The sequence below is a fragment of the Phoca vitulina genome, unplaced genomic scaffold (genome assembly GCF_004348235.1).
Source record: "Phoca vitulina isolate PV1807 unplaced genomic scaffold, GSC_HSeal_1.0 scaffold5, whole genome shotgun sequence".
Lineage (NCBI taxonomy): Eukaryota > Metazoa > Chordata > Mammalia > Carnivora > Phocidae > Phoca > Phoca vitulina.
The window spans coordinates 45,083,689-45,107,168 of record NW_022589708.1 but is presented as its reverse complement, the minus strand read 5'-3'; the positions used below and the strand labels follow the sequence as shown (position 1 = coordinate 45,107,168).

General features: G+C 34.3%; 1 protein-coding gene across 1 annotated transcript in view; it reads right to left on the bottom strand.

The window, feature by feature from the left end:
- The window catches only part of DIAPH3 (diaphanous related formin 3), a 484,064-nt gene that overhangs the window by 158,969 nt on the left and 301,615 nt on the right, over window positions 1–23,480 (bottom strand). Inside the window, exon 25 of the mRNA XM_032402899.1 lies at window positions 7,419–7,554. Within this exon, the coding sequence (XP_032258790.1) occupies window positions 7,419–7,554 (136 nt within the window). The remainder of the gene's footprint in view (window positions 1–7,418; window positions 7,555–23,480) is intronic.

Genomic DNA, 23,480 nt, shown 5'->3' with positions numbered 1-23,480 from the left:
ATTTGTTAAATGGTAGAGCTGGTGGTGGGGGTGAAGGTGTCTAAGGGCGTTTGTTCTCAAATAAAGCACACCAAGGTGTTTGTGCCCCTTCCATAAACTACTATCCTATAAAATTTCCTGGTTCTTTCACTTCTAACTTGGGTCAAGTAATGAAAATACTACAGATGTTTCCATCCCCTTCCAAACTGTTGAGCTCTAGCTACTCAGTTGGGCCCCGAACTATCCGGGCCATTGAAAAACCCTTTTCTAGAGGGGAAGAGTGGTGCTGATGGTATCCTCAGGGTTCTGGGCACTGGGGTAAACTAATGCTTGATTAATCAGAAGAATTAAAGTGGAATCTGAACCAGAGTAGAAAAGCCTTCCTAATGTGACAATCCTCCTCAAACTCCCCAACACAAAGGAAGAGGGTATCTATAGTTTAAAACCACTGACTATGATACCAAAGACAGAGCTGTCCCTCTCACCCAAGGTTTCCAGAGAAGATAATTCTCAACCTCCATACATAGGTATAGAGTCTAGTGCTAGGTATCAATTACTAAAATTCATTTTGGTCCCTTTTTTTCTGCACTATGGTCAGACCATCAGTGGTAAAGGCATACTAGCACAATAGTTTAAAAATATGTCCTCTGGTCAGAAAACTTGGCTTCAGTGCTTGCTCAATCTGTGACCACGTACAAAGACATTAAGCAACTCTGATAAAAATAGCTGCATAAATTTGCTGTAAGCATTACACGCAATAATGGACACATACAGAACCTGGCAAATAATACGTGATCAATAAATGGTGGCAGAAGTGGGTGTTGCTATTGCTAATGTCCCATAAAAGATGAGGGTAAGAAAAGAGAAATATATCAAAGCCAGTGCAATCTTATTTGTTCTATTCTTCTAAATAGAGAAATGATTAAAACCATTGGCCTATTTCTATGCATCAATTTCCAAAAATGCTAGAAAGCTGAAAGCACCACTGAACAAAACTAGAATACACACCATTATGGAAAATAATCTAAGTTTTATGATATCTGCAGAGGACAGGGTAATTGTTAAAGCCTTTATGAAAGCAAGTACACACATTAATTGCCTATCTGTTGAGATTGGCAGAGACATTCCCAAGTAGTATTTATGTAATATGCATTTCCTCTAAAATGGAGGCCTAATTGCTTAGTTATTCTAAATTGCAGAATGGAAAACAAAGGAGTCGTTTTGGCCATGTGGGTAAACAACAGATTTCTAAAAGCTAATTATCTCTTTATTTAATAGACTGAAGTTGTACCAAATGAGACATTTAAGTCTAATAAATAATAAACAAATTGTAACCTAAAGACTGAAATATAGGAGCTGCTCATATAGTTTTTATTGCTCCATTAAATAAGCGCTTATTTACTTCCCCCACAAAACATAATTATACAACACTGGGTCCATTTCAAGGCCATTCTGATGTGCTATTTAAAAATTATGTGAATCAACTTACATACTCAGGAAGTCTTAAAGCATAATATTTGAATTATATTATCAAATGCCCTATTCGTTTCCACGATTAAGAAACAGAAATGCAGTCTCGAAAAACTTGCACATAATCACATAAAATTGCTATTACTATTTGTCTCACTAGAAATGATTACACATAAGGATAGCTATGCACTTCAAACAAATAAATATGAGTGTCTATACTTACTAGTTTCTACATCAGATGTTTAATACTTTGGGTATATTCTCAATTAAAATAACTCAAAATGTAAACACCAACCTCAGAAAATGTATTCGAAATTCACATACCAATTAAAAAAAAAGACATCACGAAAATGTAGTTAATTTCTTTGCTTGTTTAATGTAATAACAAATCATTCAACAGAAATAACCAAAACTGTATGTGTGAATATTTAAGAGACCTCCAGGCTCATCACTTTTAAAGAAAACAAAAATGAGAAAAATGACCTCTTAAAGCTATAATATGACAATACGAGATTCTGTGCTTTCTTAGTTTCACTGCGCAAAAGGATTTTCAATGCTTCGTTTTTCTTCTTAGGGAAATTTAGCCCACTATTCTATTTTTATTTTCATTCTATTAACAAAAATCACATCCTGAAATGATAGTGATAATAAATAGTAGACTTGAAAATCGTTACCTGCTCTTTCGCCAAGGGCAAGTAATGATTTATGGTGGATAAAAAAAAGCAGGGATTTAATTTACTCTACTACCTCAGGTGGTGAAACAAGAATTTGTACATCTGTGAAAAAACACAGTTCTTATTTGCATGGTGAAAATACTAAAGTCATGAAAATATATGGAAGGAAGCTCCCTGTGGGTTTATGACGGCGTTATGTGAACATTTTTCTCTCTCTCTCTATCGTTCAGGGCTGCGTGCCCTACATACGAAAATAAGATAAAACAAAAAGTCCCTGGTCTAGAGAGGTGACAAAGCCCTAATGTAAATTCAACAGTTCGCCCTTCTACATTTTTTTTTTTTAAAGATTAGGAAAGCTAGGCTGACAACTTCCACAAAGACTGAAGCAGTATTACGTTCTTCTGTACTAAAACAGAACACCCACAAGGAAAAATAATACAGAGTTTTAGCTCACAATAAGATATTGAAAAAATAAACCATACTGGCATATATAGTATAGGATATGCTATATCCTATAGCATAGGATATGAACATGAACCTGATTTCTCCTATCAATTTCTAAGGAGTTTTAGAACCAATATTTTAAATTAGTACATTCCATACACATTGTATTCTTAGTTCTCTAAGACCAAATTTTGTCACCACCACCCACCATGCCAGCATCTCTATCTTGTTGTCTTGCCTTTAGTTCAGGTAACTGTTTATAATCTGAAATTATCTTTTACATGTGTTTGTCTGGTTGACTTGTTAGAATTAAAACATCATTCCATCGGGGACTTTATTCTTATCAGTGTAATGCCAGCATATAAATACAAAAACTACTTCTTGTTAAATAAAACAAAAGTGACCTATTAAATGTCTTTTCTCTACCAATGAAGTGGAAAACTGTAGCACTTATATTTTTCATGGTGATACATTTTAATTAAAGATAGTATTTGTCAAGTATAGGAAATGTATAAAATCCAGTGAGTGTATTTGTTAAGAGTGTCAAAAACTGATATTTTGCATATGAATATTTTCTGTAATTGTTAATTAGACATACTACTTTACTGACTTCTACTTCATAAAGCCTCCAAATGTTAGGAAAAATCATGATTTGACAAAAAGCATATTCTACATCTAATATGGAAAGGAAAAGGTGATTGCATATCTGTACTATTTTTAAATGTAAAAAAGATATCAATAATAATATATTTGATACTTATATGACTAACTTAGCTATAGCAACTATAATAAGAGACTGACTACTTTGTTCTTCTATATTAGCAATCTTATGTTTAAAGGAAAACTAAAGACCACTTGAAATAATCATCATTTACTAGGGTTTTAGAAGAGGTATTTCACTTTGGTGAGGATATTATAAGTTTAGGTGCTCTGAAATTTGGGATATATCCCTAGATTCGTTAAAATTCCATGGGCTACAGGAAAAAAAGAAATTCAAAGTTGATTTCCAAAATTTTCAAATGTTTTCAAAAGTAGCGTCCTGATAACTTTCTTTCCTATCAAATGACTTTCCGACTAAATATATTAAAATATTCACAAATACAGAGTAGGTAAAGGTACAGTCTTAAAGTATTTATTTAATATTATCTATATAAATTAATGTTGCCCTGACTATCCTTTGAAGAGCACTCTCCTGGGAAATGTCAAACTGTCTGGCACATAAGGACCTTAGCATTTTTGGGGGAGCGTCTATCAAGTGAGAACCCTACACCTATTGAGACCCATGTTTGGGAAGATATAGCATAAAGTTTTATAAGGTAATTCAATAGGTCAAATAAGATAAGCTCTATGATTCCCAAAAGATGCAAGAGAAACCTTTATTTAAAAAAATTCATATCTACCTTATTACCCTCTATAGGAAACAGGATGAAGTTTCCTCAAAAAGTTAAAAATAGAACTACCCTATGATCTGATCCGGTAATCGCACTACTGGGTAATTATCCAAAAAATACAAAAACATTAATTCAAAGGGATACATACACACCTATGTTTATTGCAGCATATTTACAATAGCCAAACTATGGAAGCAGCCCAAGGATCCATCGATTGATGAATGGATAAAGAAGAGGTGGTGTGTGTGTATGTGTATATATATACACATACACACACACACACACACACACACAATGGAATATTTTTCAGCCATAAAATCTTGCCATACGCAATGACATGGATGGAGCTAGAGAGTATAACGCTAAGCAAAATTAGGGAAAGACAAATATCATATGATTTCAATCATAGGTGGAATTTAAGAAACAACAACAACAAAACGAGCAAAGGAAAGACAGGGGTGGGTGGGGAGAGGCAAACCAAGAAACAAACTTTTAACTATAGAAAACAAACTGATGGTTACCAGAGGGGAGGTGGGTGAGGGTATGGGTGATGAGGATTAAGGAGGGCACTTGTCGTGATGACCACTGGGTGTTGCATGGAATTGCTGAATCACTATATTTTACACCTGAAACTAGTATTACACTGTATGTTAACTATACTGGAATGAAAAGAGAATTAACCTTCTCAACAAAAAATTACCTATGTGAAACCAATATAAACCAATTATTAACCATAACTGATGGGTAAGTATTAGAACAGTTTTGGTAAATTTCAAAAACAGACCCTAGTATATGAATAAGTAAGAATTACAATTAAGTGGAGCAGAATAGTATTATGAATAACTGAAGCTAGAAAAATAATTGAAATGGATATAAAACTGCTGTAAAGACGACTAAATTTAAAGATAAGAAAAATCACAAAAGCAAAAATTATAAAACATTTTTATATATCCAGATATAAAAAAAAGTGAGAAAATATACTTAAAAGGTAAATATTGATGCTCAATGAGCTAACATGTGTAAATCAATAAGAAAAAGACTAAGACAACACAATTCACAAAGAAGGAAATACAAATGGACTATTAAATACTTCAAAAAATGTCCAACTTCATTAGTACTCAAAGAAAGGCAAATTAAGATAAAACAGAACTTTCTACTTTATTAACAAAAATCTTTAAAAATGACAATATTCAACCAACGTGTGTTCATAAACTAATACTAAAAGCTGGTGAAATTAGAATAATCCTTTTGGAAATCAATTTGGCAACATGCATCAAAAAGTCTTAAAACTTTATCCTAATAATTACAAATATTTGTCAGCCATTTATGCATAAACATATCACACTGAAAAGATGGAAATAACTATTGTTCTGACCTCATTAAGACTAATGCAAATTAAATTAGATATGACATATCCAGTGAATGCAATGACACAGTTATTGCAAATTACAAATTAAGAATCACAAGAATAACAGGAAACATTCAGAAAGTACAGCAAGATGCTAAACAGCATACTCAGTACTCTCATATGGCTACTATTAAAAGGTAGAAAATTTTAAAACTGAAAGAAAGATGTGCCAAAATATTAAAAGGGATTTTTTTTTTTGGATGGGAGGATTATGGGTAATGGTCTTTCGATCAATTACTTTTTAGGTGTTTTCTGTAACACAACCATATTATTTTTAAATTGGAAAAATAAAATGAACTTCGTTATTCTTAAAAATAAAACGCCTTCCCACCAACAGTGTAGGAGGTGGGTATTAAAGAGGGCATGTACTGAATGGAGCACTGGGTGTTATACACAAACAATGAATCATGGAACACTACATCAAAACTCATGATGTAATGTATGGTGATTAACATAACATAATAAAATAAAATTAAAAAAAATAAAATGCCTTCAGGAGAAAGGAAAATTTAAATGAAAACATTATTGAGATTACATTGGATCTAACATTTCATTAAGATTTTTGTTTCCTATCAGGTTTTAACTTTCCAGGTTGATAGAAGAGAACTGCTGAGAGGCTCTGTATAGGCAGAGCAGAGGGTCTGGGCAAAACCCACAAATACAGCCCATGTGCTTGCTATCAAGTAACTCATCCAGATGACACTTTGGCTGATACTAAATGAACTAATGTTCTAATATAAGAATGTCTGGTAAATTAGGCGTAGTCAATTATTTTAAAATGATTTCCAAAAACATTAAAATCAATATTAAACCTTTCTGATCTCCATTTTAGTTAACACTTTAAGATATTTTTGAGAACACTTCCTGAATTTCAAGTGTACTCTTCTAAATAAGAAGCTGTGCTTAGATGATTATTTTTTTCTCCTGGAAGAAACGTGTGATACATTAAGGTACTCAGTTTGCTTTATTAAAGATAAAATATGTCTGTAAAAGTGAAAGTAAAAGAGGCAAAGAAGGCATCTCTGTCTACCCCTGGGGAAACTTTAGGTGAATTTGCAGCCCTGAGTTGTAAACTATGGTAATTTAGCAGTGAAGTTGATGGATTTTAATTAAAGCCTTCTGCAATCCTTAGTGGCTTAGAGGTGGAAGAAGTAGAATTTTGAGGGAGTGAAATGTAACTACAATTTACTTAATTCTTTCGCTTCTAAGTTAGCGGTATCCTCTAGCTTTGGAATATATACACAGATATCTTTGTAAAACTGTAATTTTTCTATTTTTTTTCCAAGAGCTTTTTATTAAAGAAAATTTCAAAATATACAGAAGTAGAGCAAATGGTATAGTGAACACACCCTTCCCTCTAAGCACCCATCACCCAAGTTTAGCAATTATTATTTATAGCCAATCTTGTTTCATCTACACACCCGCCTATTTTCCTGGTCATGCTAGACTATTTTGATTGAAATCTCAGACATACTTTTGTCTGTAAAATTTCGGGATAAGTCTCTAAAAGATACTTTATAATATATTTGCAACAACATTGTCATGTCTACAGGAAAAAAAAGGTATTCAAATATTTCAGACTGCCTTTGTCTATACTTGTTTGGATTAGAATATACGTAAGTTCCATTTATTGCAATTCGTTGATAAGTCTCTTAAGACTCTTTTAATCAATACATTTCCCTCCATCACTTTTTCCCTTAGAATATTTTGTTGAAAAAAACAAGTTACTTGTCCAATAGAATTTCCCAGTTTTCTATAGTTGTTAATTTATTGATTGACATAAACCATTACCGATTGGTTACTGAAGTAGCAGTCAAAACAGCGCGAATATACTGGGACTACAAGAATAGACCAGGGGACCAGTATTACCTACAACCGATGACAAGTTAGGATAAAAGCACTACTTGTGAGTAAACTAAAGGGGGAAAGCCATTTAAAAAAAAAAATGCTCTACAGCTTAACTATACAAATAGGTGATCATATCTTCTTTTTTCACAGAAGTTTATTAAACTGCTAATAACCAGTACAAATAGCAAAGCTGACAGTACTCACCAGTCTTCATTTCTAATAAGCGCTTTTTCTTTTGTCGGCGTTCAAGCCTTTCCTTCTCTGCCAATTCTTTGGCTATTTGGGCACGTTTTTCCCTTTCCTCTGCTTCTCTTTTTTTGACATTCTCCTTTCTTGCTTGCTGTTACAAACAAATTGTGGAAAATGATCAATTTTAACCACAGCGATTCCACAAAAATTATTAATCTGTAGAACTGTGATTAAATATCTTTTAGATAATGGCTACTTCTAATATTAGTAACACAGTCTTTTAAAAGATTAGCACAGGAACCCTTGTTAAATATGGATCTATAAATACAACTTATGTTTGAAGCACCTGCATCTTAGTGGAATCAACTAAGAGAAGGGAGACAGAAACTAAAAATAAAAAAGCACTTAATTTACAAATCAAAACTGTTTCCCTATATGTATTTCCAAAAGAGGGTCTAGCAAATGTATTAGAGCCTCCCATACATCCTCTGCTAGGTAACTACTGAGTACCAGAAAAGTAGTCAAAGAAATGATAGAAAAGAGCTGAAATTTTGCAATGATTGTTTCATATTACAGTCCATCATTTAACAATTTCTTTCACATGAAGACAAGTGTCACAGGATGACTAGAGGAGTATCTGGCATTTCAAAGCTAGACCTCTGACTTCTCCTCAAAACCAATAACATGTGAACTATAGGATCCATTGAACAGATATGTGATTTAATTCTTTATTTTCTAAGTTTTGTACAAATCAAGAAACACCTCTCACATGGCATTAGTGTGAATTAACAGGTAAACAAGGATTTTTCTATGTGCCAACAAACAGCATAGCACATATTACAATCTCCTATTGTGATTCTCAGTACCAAGGGATGCAAACAGACTATCTAATTGCTTGTTTATCACTAATATTAGTGATTAATAGTATTAATATTAATACTATTAATATTAGTATTAAATAGAAACATGCATAACTAAACTTTAACAAGTAGGTGGCTTATGTTATTTTGGGGGGAAACTTTCATTTCTCTATTGTCATAGTCTTTGTTTTTGTTAACCCTAGAGAGGGTACATGGTCTTCATTAGAAATCAAATAGCAAAATTTAATATTATTGACCAAAACGATGAAAAGTGCATGGAAAAAAAAGGAGGAACAAAAAGTCTAGGTTAGAAGCAATATTAATTCATCCATCCATCCCTTCATGCAATAAATACCGAGACACCGAATAATAAGTGGTATTATGCTAATATCGCTTGGCATATATATATGTGTGTATATGACTTATATATGCATAGATGTATATATAGTTCTAAAACAAGTTTATATTCTGTGTGATAGGCTGGGCCAGGAGGCAAAGACAGACCATAAATAAAAAGAGTTTGATAAATATTGTACCATGAAAAAAACAAGTGATGTGATAGAATGCTTGGGGAGGTACTTTACACTGAGGCGGTCAGATAAGGCCTCACTCACTGATTGATTCACGCTGAATCTTCAATGTCAAACAGCTAACTAGGTGATAACCTGGGGGAAGAACAAATGCAAAGGCTGTTGGTGTGTTTGAGAGAGAGAGAGAAGGCCAGTGTGATGGTAGAAGAGGAGGTGAGGAGATACGCTGAAGCCTGATCACTTAGGGTCTTCTAGCCAAGATAAGGAGGTGGGATTTTCTTTCAAGAGAACTGGAAAACAACTGGAGATTTTCAAGCAAGAGAGTGCAAGACCAAGCCCTCTAAGGTAAAAGTGCTAATCAAGCACCTTCATTCCCAACAATCTTTTCAAAGATATATTATGAATAGTCTTGGAAGATAGAGGTAGGGTCTTCCTCTTAAGTAAATGGATTTGTTCACCAGCCAGTATGTAAACTGGGGCAAAGGTTGGGCTGTCTTATTACCTCTTAAAAAAGACTGAGTTCCCTAAGTTCACGATTTCACTCCAGTAATACAAACCACTGTGCATGTAGGTATTAAACTGGCCTTCTTCACATCACCCTGTGGGAATAGAGACTCAGGAATCTACACAACTGTTGACTCTGGCTAGTGCTATTACTGTAATAAATTCTTTGACTCCAGTCTTGTGTCTTCTGCCAACATTCATGAAGTGATGGCAGGCTAACAAGGTAAATTCTCCTACTCCTCACAGTTCATGACATATATTAACACTATTACTGCTAAGCTACGAAACGCCGGCTGCAGTAATAGGTGCTTCCCCATGCAATCCCTCCAATCTTCAAAATGGATTCTGCATTCTCCATTTGACACAGAATGGTCAATAGTTGCTCATTGTAATGAATGTAGGAAGAGGCAGAGGCAGGACGGAAAGCCTGCCTGTGGTGTATGTTCTTTCTACCATGCTGCTTCAGACTTAAGGCAGCATATGTTAAGCACCAACTCTAAGACAAAGGCTGCTATAAAAATCAAGATAAGGAAGGTAGGAAAAGGCAGCATAAAAGTAGAAAACAAGTGTGGTTTCAAAGACAAGCATGTATACATGTGTGCACGTACACACATATACATGGGTACCCATGTGTGGATAGGTAAGGGAGACAGGGAAGATTGGATTGTGGTAAAGAAAAAGATGGGCAAATATTCAGAAATCAAAACTGTATTTCTTGCTTGAGGGAAATGAGTAAGAGGAACCTACAAAAAATAAAAAATACATATATCATGTAGCTTATTTATTAAACTTATTAAAGTACAAAATTTTCTGATGAAAATTTTCTACTTTAATGACTGGATGCATTTCATTGAGAACATTTAATAGACAACCTATAACCAGACATAATTGCCACACCCTTTTAGTATTCCATTGGGCAAGAAGAAGTCAAAATTGCTTCCTGGGACCTATAAAAATAATGTTTACATTTAAGGAATAAGCTCTGAATAGTTCTTAAAGCTGTTTTGTTTTATGGAAAATGCACTACTGATTTTCATTTAAAAGCCAATCTCATTTAAAACATATCTTATTCTGACATTATAACTACTAGAAGAATTTTAGGTGGAAAAATACCAACAGACAGCATAGAAATAGGTATTTAGTCTGAAACTAATATCCCAGTTCAAACAGTAATTGGGAATTTTCTTTTATTCTGAATGTTGAGAAGCAAAAGCAGCCGAAAACAGAAAAGATGAACAGTTAGAAAGCCACATTATTCTAGATACAACTGCCTCTTAGTTACTTCAATTCTAAATTCAAAGCTAGAAAGAAAAGTTAAAGATGAGCTATACATAAAGATAGCTATAAGACATTGATTTTTTAATCCTCTCATTTTAACTTTTTATTTTTAGTTCACACATAATGTTATGTTAGTTTCAGGTGTACAACTTAGTGATTTGACAAGTCTATATACATTACGCTATGTTTCCCTTATTCTTGGCCTGGTTTTCTATTTAGTCAATTGGCAAATAAACTGCACTGCCACCAACTACTTTCAGCTCTGCAATGCCAAAAAAATTTCTCTGGGTGCTTGCAGAATGTTCCCGCGATAGCCTGGCACATGTTCGGGTCTGAAAGATCTGTGGGCAATGACCACAGACGGTTTTAAAACTTCAGTCACATTTTGACTGTTCGTTTCAAAGTTGTAATCAATAATTTACCTGAGCTCCTAAAGCTCACATGCATTTTATGGTAACAGCAGACTCTAAAATAGCTCTATAAAAATACATAGGTAGGCTAAAAAATAAGTTTATACAAGAATATAGATATGTCAAATATATGTACATATGTGTGTGTATTCTAAAAGAAAATGAGCTCACAATTATTTCCCACCTATAATTTGTTTTCTGCATAACAAGAACTTTACCACGAGTTTCAATATACATTATAGCATCATACATTGTCCCAGAGAAACCAAAATGACTCAAAGCCAGTGAATTTCAATAAGCACACACAAGTGTGTGTGTTTAGAATTAGAACAGTCTGGCAGAATACGCTGTGACTATTCTCCTAAACATTATCTTTGAGTTTTTTTTAAAAAAAATTCATCTTTATTACAAACTTGCTTTTTCCACTCAGCATTATATTTCTAAAACTCATTCACATTTTTATATAAAAATAGAACCTCATTTTCACTGCTTATAATATTAAGTCATTTTATTATTTACTCACCTATGGGTGGGATTTGAACTGCTTTGGATTTTTGGCTATGATGAACAATGCAGATACCAATATTTTTGCACATGTCTCCCTGTACCTATGTGTAAGAGTTTTTTAATGGTAGATCCCATTAGTTGGTTCTTAAATCTGTTTAGAAATTGTTGATAGTTTCTTTAAGTGAAAGAGAACAGAACATTATAGAATGTAACACAAGCAGTAAGTATTCTTTGTTGATGCTTTTTGTTTTTGTTCTAAGGAGTGCTGGGTCCCCTTGTAAAATATTATTTGACAGTGTGGGTTATGACCAAAATAGTTTGAAAGCCGCTGCTCTCTCGGGTCGGAGTAGAGCTGGGTGATGAATAAAAGGAGAGGTTCCTCTTTAATCTTACTAGATGGTGTCAAAGCATTTCCTAAGTGGTTGTGCCAAAAGATACAGCTACCATCAGCACATAATCATAGCCTACACACTAACCAGATTGTTATCATCAGTCTTCTATTTGGCAAGCTTATAACGGTATCACATGGTGCTTTTAACTTGTATTTCTATGGTTACTAATTAGTTCAAGTTGCTTCTCACATGTTTATAAAACATTTGTATTTCTTACTCTGTGAAACGCCCATTGTATCTTTTACCCACTTTTCCATTAGGTTATCATTTTCTTAATTTGCAGTTCTTTAAATATCCTGGATAGTAATCTTTTGTCAGTTTATTTTATAAATAGATTTTGGATTTTAACCGTCATACTTCATTTACTTATGTAGTCTTTCAGTAAACAGAAGTTCTTAAACGTAGTCAAAAATATCTTTTCTATTACTGCTAGCACCTTCTGTAACTTATTTAAGAAATCCTTTCCTACTTCAAAGACAAAGAGATTCTTCTACACTTTCAAGTTTCAATGATGCTATTCACATTTTAGTACCTACTTTATCTGAAATCAATGTTTTTGAATGGTGTGAGGTGGAGACCCTATTTACTTTTTTCTATGAAGAGTTGAACCATAACTTTTCACAACTAACCCAGCCTTTGCCCACTGATTGGCAAAGGCCATCTCTTTTGGATTTGAAGTGGCCAAATATGTGCTGTTGTTGGGGGCTATTTCAGTCCATCTGGTCAATATATCCCTGTTTGCATCAATAACACTGTCCTAAGTATTATAGCTTATGCCTGATTTTTCTTCTTTAGAATTGTCTTCACTCAGTCACCTATTTTTCAGAGCAAACTTACTGAAGTTTTTGAAAAGACCTATTAGGATTTTGAACAGAATTGCTCTGATTCTGCAGATTTAGATAAAATTGGTATCTTTATAATAACGAGTCTTTACAAACATAATGTGGCTCTCCATTAACTTGGGCCTTTTTAAAGTCTTTTGGAAAAAAAAATACACTTTTTCCATCCAGGGCTTAGACAGTTTATGTTAGATTTATTCTTTGTATTTTCTATTGTTCTTCTAAATGGTGCCTTTAAAAAAAATTATGATTTCTAATGTTTTGGAACTAATACACCTTTTTATATATTCCATTGATATAATTTATTTCCAATAATCTTCTTGTGGCTTCCTTTTCGTATTATTCATTGACAACCATAATGGATGGTTACTTGCTTATCAAATTTTCTACTTTGTATTTCTTTCTTGTTTTATCATACTGCAGGAGTTAAATTCCCATTATTAGATTACGAGGGTTCTCTTTGTCGCTAGTTTTCTACTTAGGGGTAGAGGGTTTGACCGGTTTATTGTTCTTGTTTTAAAATCTGAACACACGTTGAATTTTATCAAATGTTTTCCTCAATCTATTTAAAGTCTTAATGCAGTGAATTATATTAATGGATATTCTAATATTAAACCACACTTTCATTTCTGGGATAAACTCAACTTGGACAGGAAGCATTTATTTTTTTTGAACATTTGGTCATTATGCATACATATTTATATTCTATCAGTTTAGAATAATCATTTCATTAAATTTGGTAAAACTCATCTGTAAAACTTTTTGGGCCAACTATTTAATTTGTTCAAAGATTCTAAATAAGTCATTATATTAAAAATTAGTTATAAGCTTATTCAAGTTTTCTTTTTCTTTTAAAGTAGCTTTAATATGTAGTAATTTTTCTAGGAATTTACCTATTTCATCAACCTAATTCTGGCCTACAAATTTTATAGTATGCTTGTCTCTTTTTACTATCTTCTGCATCTGTAATTATAATCCTTGTTATATCAATATTTCCTTTTCCTTGATTAATCTTTTCAGAAATTTATCTAATTTTTTTTTTAAGATTTTATTTATTTATTTGACAGAGAGAGAGTACAAGCAGGGGGAACAGGAGGGAGAGGGAGAAGCAGACTCCCTGCTGATCAGGGAGCCTGATGTGGGGCTCCATCCCAGGACCCTGAGATCCTGACCTGAGCTGAAGGCAGACGTTTAACCGACTGAGCCACCCAGGTGCCCCCTAATTGTCTTTTCAAAATAATGACAATTAGGCTTTTCAAAAATTCTCTAAGTCCTTTTTCCTTCATTCCTTTATTTTCTTATTTTTTCTAAAATTATACAATTCCTTTTTAACCTCTGAGGTCAGATGCTTACTTTAATATTCAGTCATTCCAATTTTTTAACATAAACACTTAGGGTATAAATTTCTTTATATCACTATCACTGTATTCCATAAATTCTGGAGTATTTTCAGTAAGGTCTAATTTTTCTCTATGATTTCTTCCTTAACATGAGTAATTTCATGTGATTTTAGAATTTTCAAAACAGAGGTTTTAAAATTTCATCCTTTTTCAAATTTTATTGCTAACTGCATATTACAGTAGTTAAGAAAGATGCAGCTTAGAAACTTATCAAGATTTCATTCATGGTCTCTAGTACGCGATTACTTTGATAACAGCACCACTTATGATTGAGAAGTGTACTCTAATTGTTGAGTTGGGTTCTTTCTATATTAATCAAATCAATTCTATTAATTGAATTGTTTAAAGCTCCCATATCTTTAATGATATATCAATTAGAGAACTTTGTTGAAGTTTCCCAATATAATGCCTAATCTGTCGTTATTTCTAGAAATTATAAATTTTTACATGTCTGTTTTGGTGCTATGTTATTACAGTCATGCCAATTTTTGAATTGTATCTTTCTGATGAATTATGCTTTCTATCATGAAGTAACATTCCCTTGTCTTAAGTCTATTTTGTCTGTTATCAACAGTTTCCCATTTTCTTTTGATTAATATTGTATTCATTAACTGTTCTGTTATTTCAAAGTTTTGCACATATTTGGGTTATAGGTAGGTCTCAAACAGCATAAGGCTAGGTTCTGTTTATCCAATCTTAGTCTTCTAAAAATTTTATCATGATTTATAAAATACTTGTTTCTACCACCTTATATTAATCCTTTTATTGGTCCTCCTTTATGTGCCTTATTTATTTTCTTTGTATGTCTTTCTTGGTCCATTTCTCCCTCTGTGGTCTGGAATGTATACTGGATATATCTATCCTTTTACTGGTTATCCTTGTAATTTTATCACACAAATTAATTTTTTTTTTTTTTTTTAAGATTTTACCCATCTATTCGACAGAGAGAGAGAGACAGTGAAAGAGGGAACACAAGCAGGGGGAGTGGGAGAGGGAGAAGCAGGCCTCCCGCCGAGCAGAGAGCCCGATGTGGGGCTCGATCTCAGGACTCCGGGATCATGACCTGAGCCGAAGGCAGCCGATTAACGACTGAGCCACCCAGGTACCCCTCACACAAATTAATTTAACAAGACCAGCAAGTTCACTGATAGCTTTATCTCCCTTCTTCTCCTTTGAACAATACAGAAAGGATAAAACACCTGAACTCCAAACACCTTGTTCAATTTATTTCACAATTCTGTCCAGGAGTTAAGCTCTGTAACTCCTTTTCTATAAAACAAGTTAGACATTGTTTTACACTATACTTTCTTTATATTTAGTTTCATAGTAGGTAGGCCTTCTTGTCTCTCAATTCTTTCTTTCTGAAGAAAAAAAATGTTGCTTCTTAAAATACATCCTTTAGAGGAGGGGTCAGCAAGCTACATTCGTGGCTTGGCCAGCAGTTTTTGTAAATAGTTGTATTGGACATAGCCACACCCCCTCATTTACATACCACCTATGATGGCTTTTACAAAGCTACTGCAGAGCTGAGCAGTGTTAACATCTGGCCCATTAAACAGTTAGGCAATCCCTGCTTTGGGAGATCCTTTAACAGAGAGATGTTCATGAAAAACAACCCTTTGCCCTTGAAGATTTCCCCAACTTTCTCACAAGACAGCCGTGTTTTAAAACATCTGTTGTACTGTGGTGGGACTGATCTTTGAATCTCTATTATATTGTGAGAAAATTCTCACAAGTAGCTTCTTATAGAGGGATGACCAACACAGAGATCTTTATTTCTTAAACACTTTTGTATAATGTGGCAATTCTTATACACTATATATATTTCTGGGTATATTTTAGGATCCAAAGGTAAACAATTTAACACTGAACAGCCATATAGGGTCCTGGGCACTCACTCAAATAAGTGTGTTGACTGGATAATCAAGAATATCATCAAAAATACAGTAAGTATGACATTTCATTACTTTCAGAAATGATTTTTTAAAATCTGTTTATTATCGCTTCTTAGGAAGGCAGTAACATCGTTAGGAGGAAGAAATCTAAAGTCTTGTGTCTCAGTTTCCTCTTCTGTAAAATGGGCAAAATAACACCTACTTTATGGTGATATTTTATGAATTAAGTGCCTGGCACACAGTAAAACCTATATAAATGCAGCAATTATTAATAACATTAGTAATATTACTAATTTACATTATTTCCATTACTATATCATTGGTGAAATGCCCCACACAATTATTTATCCAGCAACAATTCATGCAAGAGCCACTTTCTAGCTTGCATTGATTATATATGCTTCTATCAAGCATATGGGGGAATGTCAATTTTCATAGTCCCTATGAGAATATAAATGTTTTCCATTCAGAGATGGTCACATACACTGACTCAATAGGAAGTTCCTCCAAAGCATACATCTAATACAGCTGGATTACTTGGTAGGGAAGGTACAGAGGTGAATTAAATATGGGAGGCAAGATATACTCTTGTTCTCAAGTCTAGCTATTTGCCACTAAAAATTTATATATTTATGTTTTCATACAGAGGTACACTGTTTTTAATACTTCTAAATCTAATATACTTTATGAGATTTTATTTTGAAAAAGAGTTTAGTTTCCTAAAGTAGTTCTCCTCCAAAGTACTGCCTGCTTTTGATATTAGACATTTTTGATAAATTAACTTAAAAATGTTACCAATGACACAACTCATTTTTTTTCCTCAAAAGCAAAATTTAAAAAAATCAATGTGCATATTGCCTCCTTCCAAAAAAGCTTAGTAGTCTATATTCCAAATATACCTTTTCTTGTCAAGTGTATTAGTCTTATTTTATAAGAGAAAAATTGAAACACAAAAGAATAATTTTTCTTATAATTAATACCAGTCACAAAAGTCTTTACAAATATAAAACATACGTGACCTATTTGTCCATTTTCCATCAAGATTTTCTTTTGTAACTAAATACTTTTGTAACTAAATAAATTTCCCCCACATGCAAAAAAAAAAAGAAAAAAGAAAACCAAAAACAAAACCAAACAATGGAATATAACTACTGTGTGGAAAATGAGTTATTCTTAGAAATCCCTATTTGCAATACTTATAAGTAGATGCTTTAGAGAGGAATCTAGAATGACAGTAAAAATTAATTTCTCTGCTATTACCAAATTCAATGATGAAATGTTATCAATGAGAATAGGAGAGTATTATATACTCTAAACTGGCACAAACAATTCGTCATCTTAACATTCAATATAAGGTGTTATTAGTTGAACTTTTCATGACCATGAAACTTATGAAAATGGGAAACTATCCTTTGAGAATGTCCCCAAGAATGTGCAGGTGCTGATGATTAAACTATTTCAGCTTCAAGTTGCTCTTTTTGGTAAAATCAGTTTCAGATGAAACAGCAAATTACCTATAAGCTTATCAGGGACTTAACATTATTGAGCCTATATAACTCCTATATAATGCCAATGAGTTTGTTGGTGATTCTCTCACACATTTTGCAAAATTCTCAAATAAATGAGATAGTTCAACCTATTCTACAACTTCTTTAACAGAAAAAGTATGGAATATTCACAATTATGATTTCCCAAAGTACAACCTGATTTTCCATTAAGTGTGTTTTCTTCCTTTGTGCTCTGAAGTGATATAGTAGTATAAAAATACTCTTTTTATCCCGCAATTGTGAGGCTTAGATAAAGTCATAGCTAGGCACAAGATGGTAGTCATGAAGTGTAGTGCTTAAAGGGAGGCTTGGTGATAGGGTAGTTTTGTTTGTTTGTTTTTGAGCTACTGCTAATCACCTCTTCAAGGAAAACATCCAACTAAAGGACTACAACATTCCATGTAAACCTGGTAATGTTTAAAACATAACATTAAAAGTAGCCTTAAGTCAACAGTGTGTGCACTCTCTCTCATTCAGAATGTAGAGGACCAGTATATCTGATGTATAAAGAGCATGCCATTTTATTCATTTTTGTTTGTGGTGTCCTAGTTTAATGTTGTCTTCTCAATTACATGGGTTAATATACTTATTATTATGTATTATTTTATTTCTTTTCCCTCCATTGTCTATCAACAGTTGACCTTATCATTTTATTAGAATAATCCAGTCTTTACCTTTTGCTATTATTTCAGTGAACAAAATATTTAAAAAGTAAAAGGGAAGTACAAATTACCAGTCATTTAATCATATAGAACATGTCGTCAGATGGACTTGTAACCCCACTGAGTAAGGCATAGTAAGAATAAATCCTATCAGTAAAGAGAAAATTTAAGTCAATTAGTCTAGCTGTGTTTTTACTGTGAAAAGGCTAAAAAAAGTAAAGATTAGAAGAACATATCAGAATTATTTTCAAGGTTGTACACCCAAAATATTCAGCACCTGGAATAGCTCTAATTCCTTAAAAAATCAGATGCTAAAGGATATAAAGAAAACATCCTATAGTTAAAATGTTTGTTTTGTTCTACGTTTGGAGCTTTATACCTCCCAGTATGATCTCAGAATAGCAATACTGCCACTAAAGACATTTTTTAAGCTGTAAACTCACCAAAACAAGCAAGAAGAGAAGATATTTCCTACAATAATTACACAAGTGGGCTCAACATCCAACCACGGGACTTTTACATGCTTTTCATTGCTCTCATAACATCATGAGTCAATCTACAAGATTTAAGGAGCACACAGGAAAAGCTTAGTGCTTCGGAGTTCCTGTTGGTCAGCTAGTTAGTCCATACAATGGTCATCAGAAATGACATTTAATGTTGACAAGCATCAAATTTAAATAATTTTATTTAAAATATTTAATTAAAAATTATTTAAAATAATAAATTTAAGGGGCACCTGGGTGGCTCAGTCGGTTAAGCGGCTGCCTTCAGCTTGGGTCATGATCCCAGGGTCCTGGGATCGAGCCCCACGTCGGGCTCCCTGCTCGGTGGAGAATCTGCTTCTCCCTCTCCCTCTGCCTGCCTCTCTGCCTACTTGTGCTCTCTATCTCTCTGTCAAATAGATAAATAAATTAAAAAAAAAAAAAATAATAAATTTAAATAATCAGTTCTGTTCTGGTTGTCCTCTTTACCAAGAAAATTTTATACTAAAAATATCCCCTCATTGGATGATTTCATTTTTGTTTGGCAAATCACTACTTTAATCTCAGTATTCAGTAGAAGAATAAATTGTATTTGATCAACTCATGCAGCAAGATTAAATGAGTTATAACTGATTTTATATTTGTTCACTACACAGTGTATTTCAACTGTATGAACAAAAATTAACTTGAAGTCTTCAAGTAGCATGAATGATGGATCTTTAACAGGATGAAACATAACTTAAGCAAAATTGTAGAAGTAATCTAAACACGGAGCTATTGATGAAAAATGTTATTTAGTTCAAAATATCTATGTGGAAGCATAAAATAAAAAAGGGACACAATACTTAAAATATCGATCCTGTTATAATGACATGGCAAAGGTGAAAATTACTTCTATTCTTTGTAGATAGTTAACTTGTTTTGAGGGTGCATGTACATCATGTCATTTGATCTTCAATATGGAACACCCCTAAGGAACACATGGTATTTTTAACAGAAGACAGGCTCAGTAAGGTTAAGTAACTTGCCCATAGTTCTAACACCCCGGGTACTCTGATGCCAGAGCATGCACTCTCAGCCATGGCCGTCTTCCCAAAAATAAGGCAGATGGCAAAATACCACTCTTAAAAACAAGCAGCAAGGGTGAGGCTTCCCGTAGGCCAAGTTCATAAATCACTTAAGATTTGAAGACATGAGAGTGAATTCTTCCTCTGTGATTGTCATTACACAATTCAGATGGGAGGTATGTATGCGGGGAAGGAAGTTTAGGGAGGAACTGATTGGACTTCAGGGACAAGAAAAACTGCAAAGTTCAGCACATACACCCAAACCCAGTGCACGAAAAAGAAAAAACCTAAGAGAGGCTACCCCACCTCTTGTGTACGCATAAGTAATCCCTTGTAAGGCAGGGATTGTTTTTCTCACCCTCAAAATCCTAACCTGAAAGTGGGGTGCCCAGATATACAGGTCTGAGAAATGACAAAGAAGGATGTCCAGTGATCTTTTTCAGTACTTTACAATCCCTACAGAAAATGTTCATGTGCTCAGAAAAGGAACTACACGAACCAAAAAAGTCTGACTTCTTTAAGTGTAATCCTGCCAATTCTGTATGGGAATATATGAAATAGGAAACTCAGATGGTCATCACAGTGGTTACATATGTCTAATTAAACAGAAAATTGACAGAAAGAGATCTGTAAATAAAGAGAACACACTGGTGGCTGTCAGAGGGGAGGGGGCTGGGAGGACAGGCAAAATGGGTGAAGGGAAGTGGGAGATACAGGCTTCCAGTTATGGAATGAAGAGGTCACGGGGACGAAAGATACAGCATGGGGAATATCAATGACGTTCTGTCTAACAGATGGTAGCTACACTTGTGAGCACAGCATAATGTAGAGAGGTGCTGGAAGTTGTGCGCCTGAAACTAATGTAACATGGTGTATCAATTATACTTCAAATACACAGAAAAATGCCATATTCTTAATAAGTATAATTTGGTAGGAAAATTGTTTTCAAACATGCTATCTATAAGGGAACAAATAACAAAGGAGAGCCAGGAGGGGAAGCATTCAGAAGTATTTCTCTAAGATGAAGTTGTTAAGTAAAATAAACAAGGTGTCAGAGGAAATTTGCTTAAGGAGTTAAGAGTGTTGTTGCACTGTGCTAATAATTCTGGTTAAAGAAAGAGAATAGCAAAAGAACTTTCAATGACGAAAAAGGAAAGCATCACCAAGATAAGAAACGAAAATGTTAAAGAAGAGACCGCATATTTCAGGTGTGAGTGAGGGCACTTTGAGCAAAATTCTCTAATATAAACATAAGTGGGAAGTGGGGCCAGGACAAACATTATGCTTCAAGGCCACAGGGCCCAACGAGACACATGAAAATTAGGTTTAAACTCAAAGGACCAACATGAACATGCTATAGCTGTTAGGTAGCATAAAGGCAGGGGGTGGAGGGTCCTACTAAAAGCCAACAAGAATTCCATAATGGGCTCAATTCATCCAGTAGAAGCATCACCTCTGTGAGTAATGGGTACATTGGTAATTGCATGTAACAATGTGCCTAAAACCAATCATGAGTGGAAAACGATGATTATCGTTCTACAACACTATACAACTGAAGGCATGAACTTCACCTGATGAAGCCTGATGCCTGGGAGGACACTGATGTACTCAGCCTACAGTGTGGGGTCAAGTATTCCCACCTAGTATCTCCAATTTGAACTCCATGGTTCCCATGAGTCCTACAGGAAACAAAGATCTATTACAGAAAGGTGCTGACTCTTTACCCACCCTCACCCCAGCCTTGGGGTACATTAATAATCCTCTCATTTTAAAAGAGAACATCTGATGCTTTGAAATAGAACCAGACCAGCATACATTCTTCTACCATGAACACATCAATGTAGACAGAAAGTTATTCTATCAAGGAGTGAAGAAATAAAGTAGGTCTTGTGCTGATTCCTTCTAGTAAGTTATCAAAAATGCCCTTAAAAATCACATTTTAACAATTCTCCCAAACTCTCTGAGCACCAGTTTACTTGGAAATATTTTTCGAAAGTACAGGCTTTGGAATCAGGCAGGCTTCCATTCAAATCCTAGCCCCTACCAATTCTGAAGCCTTCTGCAAAGGCACTGAGATTCTCTACCCCACAGTTACCGCACAGGTGACATTCTGTCCCTCACGAGAACACTGGGAAGACAAAGTTGGAGGACGCACATAAAGCATCTAGTGTGGAGTCTAGCAAGAAGCAGGCACTTGATTGGTGGCAGATGTTTCTGGATTCATCTTGTTGAAGATGGTAATAAAAATAAAGCTAAATAAGATGACAATGGAAACTTACTCCTTTTCTCTTGGAAATTGATCAGTAGTTCTAAATAGAAACTATCTACCTAGAGTAGATCATTAAAACACAACATATTAATTGCCGCTTGAGACTCTCCAAGTCGAAAAGAGGTGAGGTAAGCTGCACAATGAGCAGGTGCTCCTCAGAGTAAGTTACGTGATTGTGGAACTTTTCTCCCTTGGTCTACACGGCTTGAGGCAGCAGTCTAGAACAGATATTCCTTTAGCTATTGTGTAGGGGCTCTCAGAAAGGAAAGGAAAAAAAAAAAAAAAAAAAAAAAAAAAGAACCTGAACAGCTACATCTAAACAAAGTAGTTGAAAGATCTTAGTAACTCTGGTAAGAGATTACATGGGTTGGTAAAAGGTATAGTAAAGGGTTTTAAATAGAAATGAGCCAGGCTTTAATTGCTTAAGAGTAAATTCTGGGGCAATTCTAAAATATAAATATTTTTGGATAAACTATTCACAAACCAATCACTATTAAAAATAAAAGGAGCCACATTTGTACTTTGGGGAGGTATTAAGTTTCAGATTAGTCCTGTTAGCCATTTAAATGTAATTGCCATATTTAATAGGAATTAATAGAGTTCAGCCATATATGGCATAGACTGGTACAAGACTCCCCAGGTTAGCCCCTCAGCTCCGTCAATTGCTGGCAAGTCACAATCTCTCTAAGCCTCAGCTTTCTCATCTGTAAAATCAGAATAACAACAGTATGGATACCACATCTGGTTATTGTTAGGGTTAAATGAATGAATAGGGCACCTGGCACTTGCTAGCACTATATGTATTAGCTATTAAATCCTGGCCCCCATTGTAGATGAGACTATCTATTACCCAACAAATTTGTCTATTTGTTGAGTAATAGATAAATGCCATGAATTACACTAGAGAAACAAAGGTAAGCAAGATAGTCACAGGTCTTAACAGATGAAGTGAAGTCTCAGCAGAGAGCAGAAGGGTGAGTATAGTAATTTTGCCGGGCAAAATACGGACAGAATGCTCCAGGCATAGGGAACCATAAGTAGAATGATCTGAACTTGGGAGAGAACACTCCATGGAAAACAGCCATAGTTTTGGGGGTGGGGGGTGGGGATAGGTATGGAATGAGGACAGTGGTTCCAACTCCATGTATGTAATACAAAATGGATCTCCACTTTAATGGTAAAATTTGCTCATTCATGACCAGGAGTATTCCTAAATACCAGTGGATGAAGTAACAATATAAACATATCTCACCAGGATTTTCTCAAAAAGAGATTGTATTGATATGCCTTTCCAGAACAGACTTTCAACACATTAAAGTTCTACATCTGTTGCTAAAATTTTCACACTGATTCAGTGAGGTTAACTGGATTTTCAAAGTTGAATAGTGTGGAATTAAATAGCAACATAAGGGATCAGGAGAATTTGACAAAACAA